At 46.5% G+C, this 20,474-nt stretch overlaps 1 protein-coding gene across 1 annotated transcript in view; it reads right to left on the reverse strand.

The window, feature by feature from the left end:
• Positions 1-20,474, reverse strand: part of fam184ab (family with sequence similarity 184 member Ab) — a gene marked incomplete at both ends in the record, with an annotated part of 110,256 nt that overhangs the window by 1,317 nt on the left and 88,465 nt on the right. Inside the window, 7 exon segments of the mRNA XM_080550424.1 lie at positions 5,117-5,397; positions 8,141-8,245; positions 8,722-8,839; positions 16,775-16,921; positions 19,475-19,529; positions 19,532-19,648; positions 19,651-19,657. Coding sequence (XP_080406550.1) covers positions 5,117-5,397; positions 8,141-8,245; positions 8,722-8,839; positions 16,775-16,921; positions 19,475-19,529; positions 19,532-19,648; positions 19,651-19,657 — 830 coding nt within the window.

The raw sequence follows: 20,474 nt of genomic DNA on the forward strand, positions 1-20,474 counted from the left end.
TCTGTCTGTCTGTCTGGGTGATTGATTGACAGATGCCTGGCCTCTAAGCCCTTAGTGTCAGTTCTGCAAGGGGCAGAGCATGTTTCTCCTTTCAAGGAATGTCTGTCTGTCTGTCTGTCTGTCTGTCTGTGTGTCTGTCTGTCTGTCTGTCTGTCTGGGTGATTGATTGACAGATGCCTGGCCTATAAGCCCGCAGTGTCAGTTCTGCAAGGGGCGAAGCATGTTTCTCCTTTCAAGGAAGGGCTTCAAGTCCGAGAGTCTGGAGGAGGAGAGGAGACGTGGATGAGAGGAGGATGAGAGGAGGAGGAGAGGAGAGGAGAGGAGGATGAGAGGAGGAGTGGGAGGACAGGTGGGGGAGAGGAGAAGATGAATGGGGGTTGAGGTGGACAGGAGAAGAGGGGATGAGAGATGGAGAGGAAAAGAGGACGAAAAATAGGAGCAGAGCCCAAGACGAGGAGAGGAGGAGAGTCAGAGAGAGGGTGAAAGGGAGAGAGGAGAGGGAGAGAGGAGAGAGAGAGGGGGAGAGAGGAGAGAGGGGGAGCGAGGAGGGAGAGAGGAGAGAGAGGAGGGAGAGAGGAGAGAGGAGAGGGAGAGGGGGGAGAGAGAGAGAGTGAGAGGGAGAGGGGGGAGAGAGAAAGGGTGAGAGGGAGAAGGACTCTTAATCAGACATTAGATCAGATTCCCAGCCTGCATGAAGCCTGTGCCTCTCTGACAGGTCTCATATCTACTGAATTATGTCATAATTTCATATTCTAGATCGCATTCAACAACCTAATGGGGTGGAATCTCTAGGCTTGGAAAAACACTGTTACTCTGGGAACACTTTGAAGTTGTCATTTCCTACCGCTGCTATTTCTACAGTTGTCAAGTCAAATTACAACATCTACACTGCTATGCTGCAAAGTCTGTCACTGAAAACGTAAACAATGTCACTAGTGGATGTATAAGAGACTATACTAGTGGATGTATAAGAGACTATAGGATGATGGCCATAAGACCAAATTACACGCCAACGATCTGAGAGCCAAGTCCTGACCTTACAGTCACCCCCCTGTCCTCCTGTGCAGAAGTTATCACCCTAACTCAGAGAGCTATCTTAACTTTGAGAGCTATCCTAACTTTGAGAGCAATCCTAACTTTGAGAGCTATCCTAACTTTGAGAGCTATCCTAACTTTGAGAGCTATCCTAACTTTGAGAGCTATCCTTACTTTGAGAACTATCCTAACTTTGAGAGCTATCCTAACTTTGAGAGCCATCCTAACTTCCTCTATCCTAGCTATCCTCTCTGATCCTGCCTGCCAGCCAGTCCCAGTGGACTCCACTCCAAAATGAGCCAATTTAACGCTCAGCTGAGCATGCATAATGCTCCAATCATCACCATAACTCTCTCTACAGTCTCCCTGGCCCACTCCAACAGCAGAGAAATCAATACTCTCAGAAGCACCGCAGAAGAAGAAATACATGTTCAGGCTTGTGTTTTCCATAGGGGGAAACAGATGTTGGTATGTACATGTGTCAGGGGAGGCTGGTGGAGGTAGAAATCAGAGGACAGGCTCATTGTAATGCATGGAACGGAATGAGAAGTGTTCGATACCGTTCCTCATTCTGTTCCATGCATCACAATGAGCCTGTACTCCGATTCCTACCTCCACTAGCCTCCCCTGGGATGTAGATAATATGTATGTATGTTTACAGTTAATGTGTTGCACAACAGAACACTTCCTACTTCCAAATTCACTTCCCGGTCCTGGATTCGTCCTGTCAATACAACCCAATTAGCAGTGGCTGCTAGCCAGCTACCTTCTGCTTTTCCTCTTGCATGCCTGTTCGCTAACTAACTTTATGGGGGGGGGGGGGTTGACACTAAGCTGCTGTGCTAAAATAATGAACTTTGAATGATCTAGTTTTCTCCTCCGACTCCTGAAACATTTGTGTTCTAGCACACAGGCCTCCTGAGCCGAACGAGTCCACAGCCCAGAACAACACACACAATAACACACATGGCCACACACACAACCACAACACACACAACAACGCACACAATAAAACACATAGTAACACACAGAGTAACACACAGAGTAACACACACAACAACACACAATAACACACACAATAACACATACGACCACACACACAATAACACACACGAACACACACACACAAACACACACAACGCTCAGAGTGAAACTGAACTGAACAGTACAGAGCAGAGCTATACAGCAGCAAAACTCCACTGTAGCATCATGACAACATGCACATGACAGATGTGTGTGTGTGTTCCACAGGACACGTTACATGTCTGTGTGTGTGTGTGTGTGTGTGTGTGTGTGTGTGTGTGTGTGTGTGTGTAGGCTGCATTGCCACAGCTGACCACACCACCAAGCAGGAAGCAGCAGCAAGGCAGCAAAGGCATTTATTGACCAGGAAGACACAGTAAAGGTATCATAACTGGAAACATCCCCCCCCCCCACACACACACACACACACACACACACACACACACACACACACACACACACACTGAACAGTACATAGTCATACACATGTCTTCTATTCACAGATGGAGTAAAAATAGTAAAAAAACAGACATGTTCACACATCAACCAGACATGTTCACACATCAATACAAGAACGGGTGCAACATGCCGGACAGCCAATGAGGATGAAGGGTTTAACACAACCACAACAACAACAACAACAACAACAACAACCAGTTGTATAACTTCCGGAACAACCAAACACACAGAAACGAGGAGACACAGAGAGAGAGACACGCAGCGCCTTAGCATGCTCACTCCTGTTAGCATGTAGCATGTTAAGACTGACAGGGAGGGGGGGAAGGGCAGAGGGACAGGGGGGTGGGGGGGGACAGGGGGGAGGCGGGGGGACAGGGGGGAGGGCGGGGGGTCAGGGAGGGAAGGAGGGACAGGGAGGGGGGACAGGGTGGAGAGCAGGTGGACGGTGGGAGGGGGGGAGGGTTTACATGCTCCTGTTGCATTCCAATGCCATTTTCAAAGCTTATATCATGTATGTCATATCCTGTATGTCATATCCTGTAGGTCATATCCTGTATCTCATATCCTGTAGGTCATATCATGTGTGTCATATCCTGTGTGTAATGTCCAGTAGGGGGCAGATCTGAGCGTCACCATTGGCGTGAGCCGATTCCTGTTCCCTTTGTTCTGTGTTTGAAAGCAACCCCTCATGTGAAGCTACTGATGCCCTTGGCGGGGGGGGGGGGGTGAGAGAGGACCTGGGGGGGAGAATCAAAGCCTAGTGAGACTGCAGGACAGAAACCCAGGTACCTTCAGAGGGAATACGAATCAAGAGGATCCTGAGGTGAACTCTCGGGGGGGGGGGTTCACATTGAGGGGTTTCTTCCAAAGACTGAAGCCCACAGAGGGATGGATATATAGATATATAGATATATAGATAAATAGATGGTGTATCTATCCCTAAGGAGATGCCTGTAATTTACAGTACAGGTGGGGTGAAAACGTTTGGGCACCCCTGGTTTAAATCTCTGTTACAATTAATCTCCAAGTGATTGAAAGCTAACCTGAACACTAAATGCTACAAAGGTAAACATGACACCTTTCTGCAAATTGTAAAGCAAGGTTTCTTTTTATTTTCATTTTTCAGAGTTTTTAAATGATAAAAAAGGAAAAGGGCCCTGTGCAAAAAGTTTGGGAACCCTTTTGGATTATTCTTTGTTACCTTTTGAGAAGATGATTACTAAGGCCCAGACCAAGGTGATTTACTCGTTAGGGCTTCAATGAGTCAGGTGAATATAATTCCAGGGTTGAACTATATATTCTGAAGTAACTCCATCCCTTCTAAAGTATTTGACTGCGGTGGCTCCATGGGTTCCTCTAAACAGTTGTCCAAGGATGTCAGAATGAAGATAGTTCACTTCCACCATCAAGGAGAAGGCTACAAAAAAACTCTTGCAACATTTCAAACTACCCATTTCCACTGAAACATCATCAGAAAATGGAAAAAAAAAATGAACAATTGTCAAGGCAAGATCTGGAAGACCAAGAAAGATTTCTGATAGAATGGCCCGAGATCTGGTGAGAAATGCTCAGAAGAACTCACACATCACTGCAAAAGAGCTGTAAAAAAGAGTAGCAGACACCGGTCTAATTGTTCACAGGACAACAATACAGCGTACCTTAAACAACAAAGACCTACATGGCAGAGTACTACATGGCAGAGTTGCCAGAAAGTTGTGTAGCAGCTGGGGGCACAGGCAATATTGTGAGGGTGGAAGGAAGAATGGATTCAACCAAATATCAACACATTCTAGAGGCTAATGTTCGAAGGTCAGTCCAGAAATTGAAGTTGAAGAGAGGTTGGGTATTTCAGCAAGACAGCGACCCGAAGCATACCTCAAAATCAACCATGAAGTACCTCCAGGAAAAAACGGATGAAGGTTTTGGAATGGCCATCACAGTCCCCAGACTTGAATATTATTGAAAATATGTGGAGAGATCTCAAACATGCTGTGCATGCAACAAGGCCAAAGAATATTTCTGAGCTAGAGGTGTTCTGCCAGGAAGAATGGGAAAATATTCCCAAAAGAAGAATTGAAAGACTCTTAGCTGGCTACAGGAAGCGATTGCAAGCTGTTATAGTTGCCCGAGGAGGAGTTACAAAGTACTAGCTGACAGGGTTCCCAAACCTTTGCACAAGGCCTTTTTCCTTTTTTTTAAATCTTGCTTTAAAATGTGATGAAACGTGTGATGTCATGTTTAACTTTAGACCATTCAGAGGTTAGATTTTCCTCTTTTCAGTTAGATATTAATTGTAAAAGGCATTTTGACTAGGGGTGCCCACATTTTTGCACCCCACTGTAAATGCTCTGGGGGGGGGGGTGAAGAGGCCCCAAGGCTTTGATCTGGGACCAGCCTTCCCTCCCCAGATCCAGACCCCCCCCTCCACCTACCCCCCGCTGACCCCAGACCAGCCAGCAGGGGGGTGACATCACCCAACCAGAGCAGCCTTAAGAAAGCTTTAAAGGCCGGGCCTTATGATTGGACGGAAGGGCGTCCAATGGCGGGCGAGCGGCAGGCAGATGACAGAGAGAGTGTGTGGAGGGGGGCGGCGGCTCACCTCATGAATTTCTTGGGCTCAGCCGGGGGGGTCGGCGGGGGCAGAGGCTTGCTCGTGTTGAGCTCGAGGTTGTGAATGGGGGAGTTGGGGATGGGCTCGAGGCGGTTGGGCTGGGGGGGCGGGGGCTGCTGCTGCTGCTGGCCGTGCCCGCTCACCCCCCCCCCCAGGCCCACCCCGCCCCCCACCACGCCCAGGCCGGGGCCCAGGCCCGCAGACTCCAGGGCCCGCAGGTTGGGGGAGCTGCTGAACCTGTTTGCCGATTTCTCATTCTTTCTCTTTTGCTACAAAAAAAGAGGGGGGGACAAAAAAAAAATAGAAGAAGAAGAAAAAAATTGAGGGGTAAAAAATGTGTGGGAGCTCGTCCAATGGGAAAAAAAGAGAAGAGAAGAAAGAAGACTTTCTATAGTTTTTCTAAGATATCTGAGAGGATTTATGTGAATGGCAGATTTGTGAGGGTCAGGCTGGCAGCTAGTCGCCACGGTAACCAGGATGAGGAGAGAGAGATGCAGCAGGAAGAAGAGGCTAGAGAATCTCTCACTACAAAGAATGGCTTGGAAAGCAAAGGAGAGCTGGATGTCTTAACAGGAATATAACACACTAACACACAAGACCACGCACATACACACACACACACACACACACACACACACATATGAACTGTAACACACACACAGTGGCACAGACACACACGCACATTACACACACACACACACACACACACACGCCATACAGTACATGTAGACACACAAATGTATACACACATAATATGTAACACTGAAACAAAATATCGGAAGTTATAGAACTTGAGATGGAGTCAACAGGTACATATTGATCATGCGAGGGGAGGGGGGGGGGGTCATGATCCATTTAACGACACTCTTTGAAAACAGGGTTCCGAAAGGGTTATTGGGCTGTCTCTGTGGGAGAGAGGACCCTCTGAAGAACATTTGTGGGTTCCACGGAGAACCTTCTGGGTTCCACATAGAACCTTTTGAGTTCCACGTAGAACCTTCTGGGTTCCACAAAGAACCTTGTGGGATCGACGGAGAACCTTTTGAGTTCCATGTAGTAGAACCTTTTGAGTTCCATGTAGTAGAACCTTGTGGGATCCACGGAGAACCTTCTGGGTTCCACAGAGAACCTTTTGGGTTCCATGTAGAACCTTGTGGGTTCCATCGAGAACCTTGAGCAGAAAGGGTTCTTCAATGGGTTCTCCTTCAGGGACAGCTGAAGAATCCTGTTTTGACATAGAACCATTGTTTTCCAGGAGTGTTGGACTGGAATCGAGAGGAGGGGGGGGGTTCTGCGTGTGACACTGGAATGGGACACACTTAGGCTGTGTTCGGAATGGCATACTAGCATACTACTCATACAAGATATGACGTAGATTTGAGTATGCGAGAGCGTTCACACTGTACAGTATGCGAGATTTGAGAATGCGAGAAATTTGGTATGTATACTATATTTTCTGAATTATTGTACGATATGACTGGAAACTACTGAATCCCCCAAATGCCTTGCGCGTCTCTTCAGCCTCGTCAAACTGCGTCATACAAACTCGTCATACAGCTGTTGTTTACATTGTCTGGTAGCCTGGAGACCGAAAGCTCGCAATAAACATAGTTTTTTGCACAGAGAGTGTGCAGATGCTGTTTTTTTGCACTCTATTTGATACTCTTCAGCTGCAGCACCCCAGTTAAGTCTGATCACGGATGAGCGGTGGTATTTTCACTATATTGGGAATCTACATGGTGAAATGCATTCTTAGACATGTCTACGTCGTCATGATTACAAAGATGCCACTTAAAATACATGAAATCCAAGTTTATTTGTGTCCTACACACACGTTCGCCTAGTATTTGACTGCCTGTAGCCCAATCACGAATGATCCCAGTATTGTAGCTTCAGACGGACAAGTTGGTTGTTATTGTGCTTGCTGCAGCAAGCCCAGGATATGTTATTGCTCATATACATTATTTTATATATATTTATTTTAATCCTGTTCTTTTACCAACTATTAAGACAACATAGTAAGCTAGTTACTTGAGCTAGCTAAAGATATTGGCCCCCCAAATCATTTTACAACTTGTTGTAATTATGTTACAATGTTTCTGTCGAACTCCGCAGTGAAGATATGTAAGCAATGCAGGGTGCGTTCGTAAATTCGCTCTGAGAGCGCCGGAGTGCACACTGGGTTCAACGTCATAAAGGGACCAGGTAATTTGATTGGACAAGAGGCATTCCATGAGTGCTGATCAGATTTCCAGGGCGAATTTACGAACGCAGCCATAATGTAGCTAGCGAACAGAAGACGGAAAAAAACGTCAGATCAGATATATAAACGGGTTATTTTGATAAACTGGACACATTTTGGAAATATGTGGTTACTTTCTCGCCTGAAAACATATTAAAACTTCATAAAATTACATGTTAACACTTGTAAAGCCAAAATTACAGCTTTTAGCTAATGGAGGTTTAGAATGGAGGATTTAAATTCCCTGCTCCCGGCCGGTGCGAAATGCATTCTGGGAGGCAGTATGCATACTGCAGTGTAAACGGTCGGCTGGTTTTCGCATACTTATGAATTTAGTAGGCAGTATGCAGTATATACTCATTGAGTATGCTAGTATACAGTATGCTAGTATACCATTTCGAACACAGCCTTAGTCTCCTTGAGCTAGTGGGATGGTACCAATGGGGAACCAATCGTATTAGACGTGGAGTGACAGCTTAAACCAATCGTATTATCGTATTAGACCTGGAGTGACAGCTTAAACCAATCGTATTAGACATGGAGTGACAGCTTAAACCAATCGTATTAGACGTGGAGTGACAGCTTAAACCAATCGTATTAGACGTGGAGTGACAGCTTAAACCTGTCTCTAAGAACTTTCGGGGCTAAATGGCCGTAAATCTCGAGGTACGTGTGTATGTAGCTAACGGAAGCTAACCGGGTTAGCGTTAACTCCAGGTGTGTCAGCCTCAGTGGTGTGTGTCGGGGGGGGGGGGGGGGATTGGGCTCACCTTGATGAGAGGGTTGATGACCCCCACGTTGGGGCTGGTGTTGAACACCTTGTTGAAGTTGGTCTCTCTGTTCACCAGCTCCAGCTGGTAGAACTTCTTATCGTCCTGGCGACAGAGACATCAACCAATCAGAGCGCCCCTGACGCTGTACTGTGACATCATCACATTGCAAAGCCCTAGCTAAGCATGCACGGTCTGATGTTACTACATCCTGTCTGTCTGACCCTACAACATCCTGTCTGTCTGACCTACAACATCCTGTCTGTCTGACCCTACAACCTTACTACATCCTGTCTGTCTGACCCTACAACATCCTGTCTGTCTGACCTACACTATCCTGTCTGTCTGACCCTACAACCATACTACATCCTGTCTGTCTGGCCCTACAACATCCTGTCTGTCTGACCTACAACATCCTGTCTGTCTGACCCTACAACCATACTACATCCTGTCTGTCTGACCTACAACCATACTACATCCTGTCTGTCTGACCTACAACCATACTACATCCTGTCTGTCTGACCCTACAACCATACTACATCCTGTCCGTGGTCAAGTGTGTATTGACCACTCACACCCACCACCAGTTTCTTGACCAGGGACTCTCTCTCCGTCACCATGTCCTTCAGCTCGGCGATCACCTGCAGGTCCTCCAGCCGACTCTCCCTGTTACGGAACTTCTCCTCCGTGCCCTCCAGCCTGGGGAGAGGGGGCGGCCATTAGCACTAGAACAGCCGTGGGTGACCCTGTGAGTAAAATATTTTTTAGATCTTTGCATTCGATCAAATTTCAGGACCTTCCTTTTTCCTTTTCCTGGATATGTGCGTTCTACCACCCAGTATCCTTACATTTTCAAAATACTTCAGGATAAGCTAGTATAAAGCTATTTTGCTGTTTTTTTGTGTAGGAGGCAGTCTAATTTACAAGGCAGCCAACTAGTGGTCATTGTGTGTAAATAGCAGCTTCCCATTATAAAAACTGTGAGTCATTTGACCCCCAAGGCGGCTCTTATAGTAGGTAAAATAGGCACAGCTGTTCTAGTGTTAGGGCTCAGGTAGCTTCCACACAGCACAGGGAGGATCAGGCAATCACGGCAGCCATTAGGGCTCTGACTTCACACGGCTGCTGCCTCACAGCACAGTGATAACCAGGCAATCACGGCAGCCATTAGGGCTCTGACTTCACACGGCTGCTGCCTCACAGCACAGTGATAACCAGGCAATCACGGCAGCCATTAGGGCTCTGACTTCACACGGCTGCTGCCTCACAGCACAGTGATAACCAGGCAATCACGGCAGCCATTAGGGCTCTGACTTCACACGGCTGCTGCCTCACAGCACAGTGATAACCAGGCAATCACGGCAGCCATTAGGGCTCTGACTTCACACGGCTGCTGCCTCACAGCACAGTGATAACCAGGCAATCACGGCAGCCATTAGGGCTCTGACTTCACACGGCTGCTGCCTCACAGCACAGTGATAACCAGGCAATCACGGCAGCCATTAGGGCTCTGACTTCACACGGCTGCTGCCTCACAGCACAGTGATAACCAGGTGACCGCGGCAGCCATTAGGGCTCTGACTTCACACGGCTGCTGCCTCACAGCACAGTGATAACCAGGCGACCGCGGCAGCCATTAGGGCTCAGGCAGCTTCCACACAGCACAGTGTGGGTGGAAACTAACTTCACCTCAGACTCACTTGTCTTGTTATCCTTCTCTTTGATATTTGCAGGTTTGGGTCGGGTTTTAACTGCGTGATACTGTGCTGAGGGAGGGGGAGGGGAGGGAGGGGGAGCAGGGCTGGACCATCAGTAAACATCGCTAATGCACAGGGAGACCATCCTCAGAGACAGTAACGGACGCATGTTCTCACAGCTTCCCCTCCATCACCTCCACATCCATGTTCATGCTCAAGTCTGCAGCACTCAAGCTGTCTAACAGCCTCCTAATGGTGGTGAACCTCCCTGTGATGGCCAGAGGTGGCAGACTTCCAACAAATGTACGCCCTGCTCCTTCAAACCATTACAGTTCCACTCCCCTGTCTTTAATCTCATAACCAGAAGGACTGATCGGCATGTGTGTGAACAAATCCTGAAGGTTGTTAATGATTTATAATTTATTGAGGGCGGCAGGTAGCCTAGAGGTTAGAGAGGCCGGCTAGCAATCAGAAGGTTGCTGGTTCGATCCCCACCGCAGGAGAGCTGCATGTGCCCTTGAGTAAGGCACTTAACCCCTAATTGCTACAGGGGCACCGAATATGGCTGACTCTGTGCCTAGACCCTGTGCCTAGAGCAAAAAGACCAAATTCCAACAATTGACTGACAGGTTGATTGATTGATGGTTGGCAAATAAATCAGTAAAAGAAAAGGTTAGACACAAGGTTAGACACTGTTCTGAAGGCGAGCCGACAGTATTATTCATAACCTGTATGTCAGAAACTAATCAGCACTTATTTGCGTGGCGTTTCTTTTTGACAAAGAATTTGTATATTATTAGTATTCAGAAGCGTCTGTGTCTTCAGTCTCTCTTCAGCTCCCCGTCGATGCCACAAACACTGTGATTGATGAGTCTGAGTCCCCCGCAACACACACACACACACACACACACACACACATACAGACACATCCATCATGTAGATTATAGCTGGTTCTGTTTTCCGCACAGCTACAGATGTTATAATGACAAGTCCCTCCATCAAACTCACCCACACACCCACACATACACACACATACACACACACACACACCCACACATACACACACAGTGAGGAGGAGCAAGGAGAGAGGAATCTGCAGTGGTTAGAGAGCGTAGAGGACACCTGTCCTCATGTGACAATCACTCTTGCTACGCTTCACTGACTCACTTCATTATTTAGGCTACTTCAAGCTCAAATCTGTGTGTGTGTGTGTGTGTGTGTGTGTGTGTGTGCGTGTGTGTGCGTGTGTGTGTCTGGGCACTAGACTCTGAAGTGTGACACTCTACATTCCATCTGCATCCCAACATCTGCGTTCCACAACCAGGCAGTGTTGGTGCTGATGTTCCCATGGGAGCCAGCCTGGTGCTAAGAGTTTGGTGCTAGCCTGGTGCTAGCTTGGTGCTAGCCTAGTGCTAGGAGATTGGTGCTAGCCTGATGCTAGCTTGGTGCTGGGAGCTGATGTTTCCATGGGAGCTAGCCTGGTGCTAGGAGCTGATGCTAGCCTGGTACTAGGAGATTGGTGCTAGCCTGATGCTGGGAGTTGATGTTGCCATGGCAGCTTGGTGCTAGCCTGTCTTGCGACCTAGCTAGCTACTTTGGTATAAACACAGAGGTGCAGACACAACACAACACACTCCACTCCCCTCCCCTACCTAACTACCCCGCCCCCCTCCCCTCCCCTCCCCTGGCGTCTCCTGGGACCTCACACCATAGAGGGGAAGAACTACTAGGAGTACAACTAATCACACGACAAGCTGGCGCTGGGTCCCAGTGGATCGACCCATAGGAGAAGTAGGCCTTAGTTGGTTCAAATATTCATAAAGATTCTATCACCTTAAACGGTAAGGAAAACTTTCTGCCATGGTGATTAATGGTGGAGGGGACAAGGTGTGTGCGTGCGTGTGTCTGTGTGTGTGCGTTGTACAGGTGTGTGTGTATTTGCACGTGTGTGTGTGTATATTTGTGTGCGTGCGTGCCTGTGTGTGTATGTGGGGTGCGTGTATGTGTGTCTGTCACTTAAATAGAGCTGCGCTGCTGAACTAGAAGGCAGTGGACGACACACACACACACACACACACACATGCGGTAGAGAGGAGGTCTGGAGGAGTCCGTGCCAGCTGAGCTTGCCTGAACAGTGGCTCTGCAGTAGCAGGCTGTGTGTCTAGATGGCGCTCTCGCTCTCTGCTGTCTCTCACTCTTCTCCCTTTCCGCTCTCTGTTCTCTCTCTCTCTCTCTTCTCTCTCCCTCCCTCCCTCTGTCTCTCTCTCTCCCTCCCTCTCTCTTTCTGTTCTCTCTCCTCTCTCTCTCTCTCTGTTCTCTCCCTCTCTCCCTCCCTCCCTCTATCTCTCTCTCTCTCTCCCTCTATCTCTATTCTCTCTCTCTCTTTCTCTCTCTCTGTTCTCCCTCCTCTCTCCCTCCCTCCCTCTCTCTCTGTTCTCTTTCACTCCTCTCATTTTCCGCTCCCTCTCTCTCTCTCTCTTCCTCTATCTCTTCTCTTCCCCCCTCCCTCTCTCTATCTCTGTTCTCTCTCTCTCTTCTCTCCCTCCCTCCCTCTCTCTGTTCTCGCTCTCTCTGTTCTCTCTCTCTCTCTGTTCTCTCCCTCCCTCTCTCTATCTCTCTCTCCCTCCCTCCCTCTCTCCTCTCTCTCTCTATTCTCCCTCTCTCTGTTCTCTCTCTCTCCTCTTCCTCCCTCCCTCTCTCTATCTCTGTTCTCTCTCTCTATTCTCTCTCTCTCTTCTCTCCCTCTCTCTGTCTCTCTCCCTCCCTCTCTCTCTCTGTTCTCTCCCTCTCTCTCTCTCTCTCTCTCTCTCTCTCTCTGTTCTCTCTCTATATCTCTGTTCTCTCTCTCTCTTCTTCTCTCCCTCCCTCTCTGTCTCTCTGTCTCTCTCTGGTCTCTCTCTCTTTCTGTTCTCTCTCTCTCTGTTCTCTCTCACTCCTCTCACTTTCCGCTCCCTCTCTCTCTCCCTTCCTCTCTCTCTGTTCTCTCTCTCTCTATTCTCTCTCTCTCTCTCTCTCTTCTCTTCCTCCCTCCCTCCCTCTCTCTCTATTCTCTCTCTCTTCTCTCCCTCCCTCCCTCTCTCTGTCTCTCTCTCTCTCTCTGTTCTCTCCCTCTCTGTCTCCCTCCCTCTCTCTCTCTGTTCTCTCTCTCTCTCTGTTCTCTCTCTCTATATCTATGTTCTCTCTCTCTCTTCTTCTCTCCCTCCCTCCCTCTCTCCCTCTCTGTTCTCTCTCTCTCTCTCTCTCTCTCTGTCAAGTGAATCTAAATTAGGTCACAACTGACAGCACACGCTGACATGCTGAGGCCCTGACATCTGCTGCCTCATTCTCTCTCTCTCTCTCTCTCTCTCTCTCTCTCTCTCTCTCTCTCTCTCTCTCTCTCTCTCTCTCTCTCTCTCTCTCTCTCTCTCTCTCTCACGCACGCACGCACGCACGCACACACACACACACACACACACACAAACACGCACGCACACACACATTCCTTTGTGCCCTCCAGGGGAAGCTGGTGGAGGTAGAAATCGGAGGATGGGCTCATTGGAATGCATGAAATATCCTCCGATTTCTACCTCCACCAGCCTCTCCTGGACGCAGCTGATCTCTAGTATTCACAGGGTGTGTTGTGTTGTTGAAAGGTGTGTGTACCGCAGTGTGTGTGTGTGTGTGTGTGTGTGTGTGTCTCCCTCCCTCCTTCTCTACCACCTGCCCTGTTGGCAGCCCGAGGATCTTCCACCTTTCCTCTCTCTTTCACTCCCTCATCCCTCTCTCCCTCCCAACACGAACTTCGTGAGCCATTTCTATTCCAGTAATGGAGCAGCTGGTTAGTAAGAGAACGTGTGTAGAAACTGGCTACCGGTAAGGGAGACTTTTGTAAATACTTTCGTTGGGGGACGTGTTCGTGTTTGGGGCTGGGTGATCATCTTATGTGTAGTTATGTGTTTCTAGCATGTTGATGTTCTATCAGCATGTGATGTTATAAACATTAAGAAGATGAATGGCCAGGGTTTTTCCTGCATAGAGAATTATGAGGCGGCCGCCTCCCTCATATTTCTAGCCGCCTCCAGCTCTCAACAAAACTCTGACGGTCGTATTTTCTATAAGCGTTGCACTCGGTGGATTTCTGTCATTTCTAACTGCAATTGCGGCATTGCGCCGACGTGGTGGCGGGGGCGCTGTTTCGCATATAAGTTAGCTTTCGTTTTTGCTAGCGAAATAGCTGATAGTATGTTGACGGCGCCGCTAGGGGGTGGTAAGTTAGGACGATTCTAAGGGCCCAGCACTGACAGGGGCCCATGAGAATCTTAAAAAAAAAAAAAAAAAAAAAAATGTATATTTATTATTATCATCATAAGGACGTTAATGTAGCCGACTTCAAATTATAATTCTATGTATTAAAAAAAGTCACAAAATAAACAAACTGGAGTTTTGTTTCTCTATGTTTAACAAAATTAAGCCTTATTATTTACCCCCCTCTATTTATTCACTGCATGGTTCAGTCCACCGCGCGCGAGCTGCTAGACTAGAGGAACGTTACCGCAAATATTCTGACAAGGTTTCCATGACCAACATGTCCTGTATGTGTGTGGGACAGATGGAGGACAGACAGATTGGAAATGCATCAAATGTACGTGTGCGTGTACGTGTGCGTGCGTGGACGATGTTGTGAAAGGCAAAGCCAAAGTCAGGGTCTCAAAAGAGAAAAGTAAAAAAGAATCACTAAAAACAGTGGTTTAGTGATCTAATCACTGTGTGGATGATCTAGTTAGCTCGCTATAGCTAATTAACATTAACTTCAAGTATAGTTAACTTACAGTGCACTGTCAGTATAATTTCAGTTAAATGTATGAGATGAGGGCAATTTTGGTCCAAATATAGGTTATTAGAGCTCAGTGAATTTGTATCCAGCAGCTATGCACTCTTGCTATAGCTAGCTAGCTAGATAGTATAATGTTACATGCTAATCACGTCATGCACAGATGCACCTCCCAGTTAAAGGAGAAGGAGGTGAGCAGTAGGAGTTTGGGGTTAACAAACAGATTTTGAATATTTTAATGTATGCTGCATTACCATGCAAGCATTGAATACAACTTTAGCTAATATTCATATTTAGTTAATAGTTCTTCCAGTAATTGCAATAACATTGACCACTGGCATCTTAGTAATATTGTTAGCTAGCTAGATAACATTTAAGTTAGCTAATCTGGTGTAATGTATGTATTACTATGTTAATACTATTATAGGACATCTTATGAATTATGTACCTATGGATACTCCATGCCAGGGCCCTCTTCAAGCAAGGCAGCCAGAGAGGAGAGCAGAGGTGGTGGGGTAGTGGTGGTCTAGTAGTGGATAGTGAGTTGGACTTGTGATCGGAAGGTTGTGAGTTCAAATCCCGCCTGAAACCTCACCACTACTAGTGTGCCCTTGAGTAAGGCACTTAGCCCTCAGTTACTCCAGGGGGAATGTCCCTGTAATTCGTAATTGTTTGGATTAAAAGCGTCTGCTAAATGGCAAAATTAATTACAATTAAAAAAATTAAGAGGTAAAGAGGCAGAAGAAGAAGAGCAAGAAGTAACAAAGGACAATGACAGCAGCACAGCAAGTTGGCTTCATCACTAGATTTTAAGGATCTTATTAAAGATTTTGCTACTAAGAAGGCCCAGCGTTTAGCTTTGATTTGATTTGATCTCTTTACTCCTATCTTGAATCGTTGTGCATTAGGCTAGATATAGTTTTTAGCTCTCCAGGTATACTATTCCACAGTACTGCCGCAGTGTAAAAATAAAAATCTTCCCATTTCACATTCAATTTCGCTGGCACCATGTCTGTGTTGCTCCCTCTTGTATAAGACACGTTTGTCTTTGTGTGAAACAAGCAATGCTGAGTCAGTAAATATCTCTCTGCTGTAAATCTTCATTGATCTAATCCTGACAGTATTATGGCCAACTGATCTTTACAAGATCTACATTTATTTAGACACAATACCACCCCATTAAAATTATATTTTTTACTTTTTGTGTGATTTATACTTTCATAATTGGGTTCCAATCTTCATTTAATTATACTTTTGTCCTTGTGTTGTTCAAGTCTTAATTTAATAAGTTAAAGAATGTTGAGATTTCTTTGCTGAATTGTTGATTCCTGTATTAACTGTAATTTTAAATTACATTTACAAAAGATCCATCATTGGATTTCTTGCAGTGCATCAATAGTTCATCAACTTCAACTGGGTTTAGGTTGATGGGTGGTTTAGGTGGGGGGGCCCAAAATGATATTCTGTCATGGGGCCCAGAATCTCTAGCGGCGCCCAGAATACATATTTGAAAGTACAGAATGCCTGAGAGGATTATATACATTATATTACTATATTACATTATATTTTGAATGGTCATCTGGTGCCTGAATATTGTGTTTTCCTTTACATAAATAATAACATTTCCACCATAAATTGATGCAGAAAGGGCCCAAATTGGTGCATATCAATTCACCAAAATGCAAGAAATTAAGCTCTGGTCCCTACCAATGTTGAGACCAAACCTACTCCCTTGATTTATTTTAAAAAGAAAAATTGTTTCTGATTGTTAACCTCAGTTAAGGGTGGTGGTGAGGTTCAGACAGTTGTTAAAACTTAGTTTAGTTATAAAATAAATTAAAATAAAAAAGATAGAGAGAGATGAAAAGTACAGTATGAGGATGTGGAAATATATTTCATAATTATATGTCACTATGAAATCAATTTGAAGCTATGAAGACACAAACATTGCATTGCCATGAATTATTAGATGCGAAAAGACGTTACGACTTCCGGCACAAACCACGCCCATTTCCGGTATAAACCACACCCACTTCCGGTCTATCCGAATACAGATATTATTGGGGTTAAACAGATACAGATACAGATACAGATAATGACGTCTCGTTACACCCCTAGTGTACATACAGGATCTGCAGGGCGGAGATCTTGTCCTTCAGCAGCTCCTGGGCCTTGTTGAAGTCAGACAGCATGTTCTGGGTGTCCCGGCCATGCAGCCCGCTCAGCTCACACAGCTCACGCTCGTGCTTCTTACTCAGGTCCTGCTCATGAGCCCTGGGGACGCACACACACACGCACACGCACACACACACGCACATGCACACGCACACGCACACACACGCACATTAACGTCACACCAACCAGATGGATTGTCATGGTGACAATACAGTATAGTAGAGCTCAGAGGACACACGCATGCATGCACGCACGAACACACACACACACGCACGCACGCACGCACGCACGCACGCACGCACGCACGCACGCACGCACGCACGCACGCACGCACGCACGCACGCACACACACACACACACACACACACACACACACACACACACACACACACAGGGGGAGTGCCTCTCACTGGCTAACTCTCCCTGAGGGACACCACTATTTATTTATATTGTTTTTTTATTTAGTTATGATGTTATTTATGTATTTATGTTGTTATTTATTTATTTATGATGTTATTTATTTATTTATGATGTTATTTTTATCCCTGGAACGAGGCTTCGCCAGGAAGTTACATAACAGGAAGGGAAGTGATCCCACCAGCAGTGCTGCACACACACACACACACACACACACACACACACACGCTTTGCTTAGCAATATCTGGCCCAAGAAAAGCGTGTTTCATTCCTGTCCCTGAGGCCAAGCTGAGGCCTCGTTATTAACACACATTTGCTGCGTCCAGACCAGCCTCAACACCACCGTGAGGTAGATTGTTATGTTACTATTATTATTATTATTACTATTCTTCTTCTTATTATTATTCTATATGATATTATATTCAGGTCCTTAACCCCTGCTGTCGTTGTTTCCATAGTAACTAACCTGTCTGTTATTAAGACATAAAACTGCACCAATCATCAAAGAGAATACAATTAGTAATCATCATAAATATAGAAAACTCTCTCTCTCAACCCTCTCTCCCTTATTCTCCCTCTCTCTTATTCTCTCTCACCCTTCTTATTCTCTCTCACCCCTCTCTCCCTCTTATTCTCCCTCTCTCTGTCTTAGGGCCAATCCCAATTCACCCCTACGGCTTCGTTTTCACCCCTATGGCTTCGTTTTGCGCGTTCACGTTTAGGGGTAGGGGTGTCCCAATTCATATTTCATCGAGCCATGGCTTCATTTTGAGGGCTAACTATGGCTTCATTTCGAGCGATTCCAGGACCAGACTAGCTTTGAAGCCATAGGGGTACGCTACCCCTTGATTCCAGGATGCATTGCGAATCATCTACAGAAATTTTATGTCGCTCTATTCAATGCGGAAATGTCATTTTACTTTCTCTGTAATTACTTATTAATAAAGATTTGAAAAATTATGATAACCATCTTATTATCTTAGTTTAATGTCATTACAATGCATTATAGACCTTTTCTTTATAACAAGCATAACAAAAAAATCGCTGTTATGCCGAGGTGCCTACGCTTGTGTCTATGCTTAACATCGAAAGTTCCACAGTCCAGCGCGCTCGGGTTTAGCAGTAGAGGACTGGTAGCCTACCTGATCACTCCCATTAGACTACCAAAGCAGGACACCGGAGCACTCATATCTGCGCGTTTGTCACAGGGTGACAGACAGTCACCCTGTTCCTCTGCCCCGGCGTCAGTCCAATGGAATCGTCAAGCACAGCCTTCCCCATAGAAATACATCGGTGCGCGATTAACATTTCAGAGATGTACAATCATGTTTATTTAGAAATAAATTGTGGTGTTTGACAGCGGATGATGGTAGACATATTTAATGTAGTTAAAGTTATCTATCTAAAGTTATCTATCCACAGGCTGATATGTGCATGATAGGCGCGAATCCCCCCCCCCCCCCCCCTTGGTGGTATATGACCCTATAGTTGTATTGCGAAAACAAAACAACTCGCAATCTAATCCGAGCAGTTGTTATTATGTAATATTATCGATGGATGTGCCATTTTTGATGGAGGGCAGTGAGCGGGAGACTCATCAAGGACATGTAGTTAATTAATGCAGTGGACAGCGGCTGTTTCTCCAGCGTTCCTGTCACTTCGGAATTCGGAACGTCATAAATTAAATCTGTAAGTCATGCATTTTTCCATGTTTCCCATTGATGGTATATGACGCCGTAAATGTGACTAAAGTTCAGCCGCGAAGTTGTTGCACTGTTGTCCTAGATCAGACAGGGTAGGAACACAGGTTTTATACAGGTTAGAGCACCGTTATTCTGTCATGGTCTGATAATGAAGCATTGTTCTTTTTAATTTGATGACTTGTTTGATCGATTGATAGCGTAAAAGTGAAGTTGTGAATAAGTTGCGAGCGTCAATGCTTTTCTACGATACTACTGATGACGTAATCAGTCTTGAAGGGTTGTCCCATTTCATTGGGGTAGATTTCAACCCCGACGGCTTGTGGCTCTGATCGAAGGCCTTGGCTCGAAATCGAGTCACACTCGAAAACGAGCCATAGGGTAGAAAAGGGAATCGGGATTGGGCCTTAATCTCCCCCTCTCACTCTCACTCTCTCTTATTCTCTCTTTCTCTGTCTTTCTCTCTCTCTCTCTCTCTCTCACTCTCTCTCTCGGGCCCTGCCACTGTGTGTGTGTGTGTGTGTGTGTCCCTGACCTGATCTGCTGGCTGGCCTCTGAGCGTATCTTCAGCACCTCCTTGCCCTTCAGCCCAGCTCCCTGGTCAGGCTGCCGATGGCCTCGTTCAGCGTGTGGATCTGCAGGTCCAGGTCGGCCATGTTGGTCTTCCTCCGCACAGCCTCCTCCTGCAGGGCAGAGACACGACCCAGAGCTCCCGCTCCTACACACACGCACGGACCACGGACACACGGACACACGGACACACACACACACACACACACACACACACACACACACACAGGCACGCAGGTATACACACACACACAGGCACGCAGGTATACACACACACACACACACACACACACGCACACGCACAAACACACAGACACACACACACACACACACACACACACACACACAGGAAGTTTAGAGTTACCATGTTACCAGGCTGTTTGGATGTCATGGCAGTATTTCCCAAAGTAATTATGCTTTCTGACCCCTAATCTGCAGTGCTGTGTGTGTGTGTGTGTGTGTGAGTGCCTGTCTGTGTGAGTACACACCCTCCCCTGTGGCTGAGGGAGATTAATATTGATGAAGGTTTGACACACACACACGCGCGCGCGCACGCACACACACACACACACACACACGCACACACGCACACACACACACACACACACACACACACACGCAGACACACGCAGACACACACACACACACACACACACACACACACACACACACACATACACACACACACACACACACACACACACACACACACACATACACACAGACACAGACACAGTGTGACACTGCAGTATCAGAGGACTGTTGCATCATGTGGTCGACTCTGGAGCGGCACAGCAGGGGTTAAACGCCCCGGTAACATTCTGTCTGTATTATTTATGCTTCATGTGTTCTCTGTCCTGAATGCCTGAAGGCCCCGAACAACCAGTCAGAACAACCAGTCAGAACAACCAATCAGAACAACCAGTCAGAACAGCAAATAAGAACAGCCAATCAGAACAACCAGT

Source organism: Nansenia antarctica (genome assembly GCF_963989245.1).
Source record: "Nansenia antarctica genome assembly, chromosome: 1".
Classification (NCBI taxonomy): Eukaryota; Metazoa; Chordata; class Actinopteri; order Argentiniformes; family Microstomatidae; genus Nansenia; species Nansenia antarctica.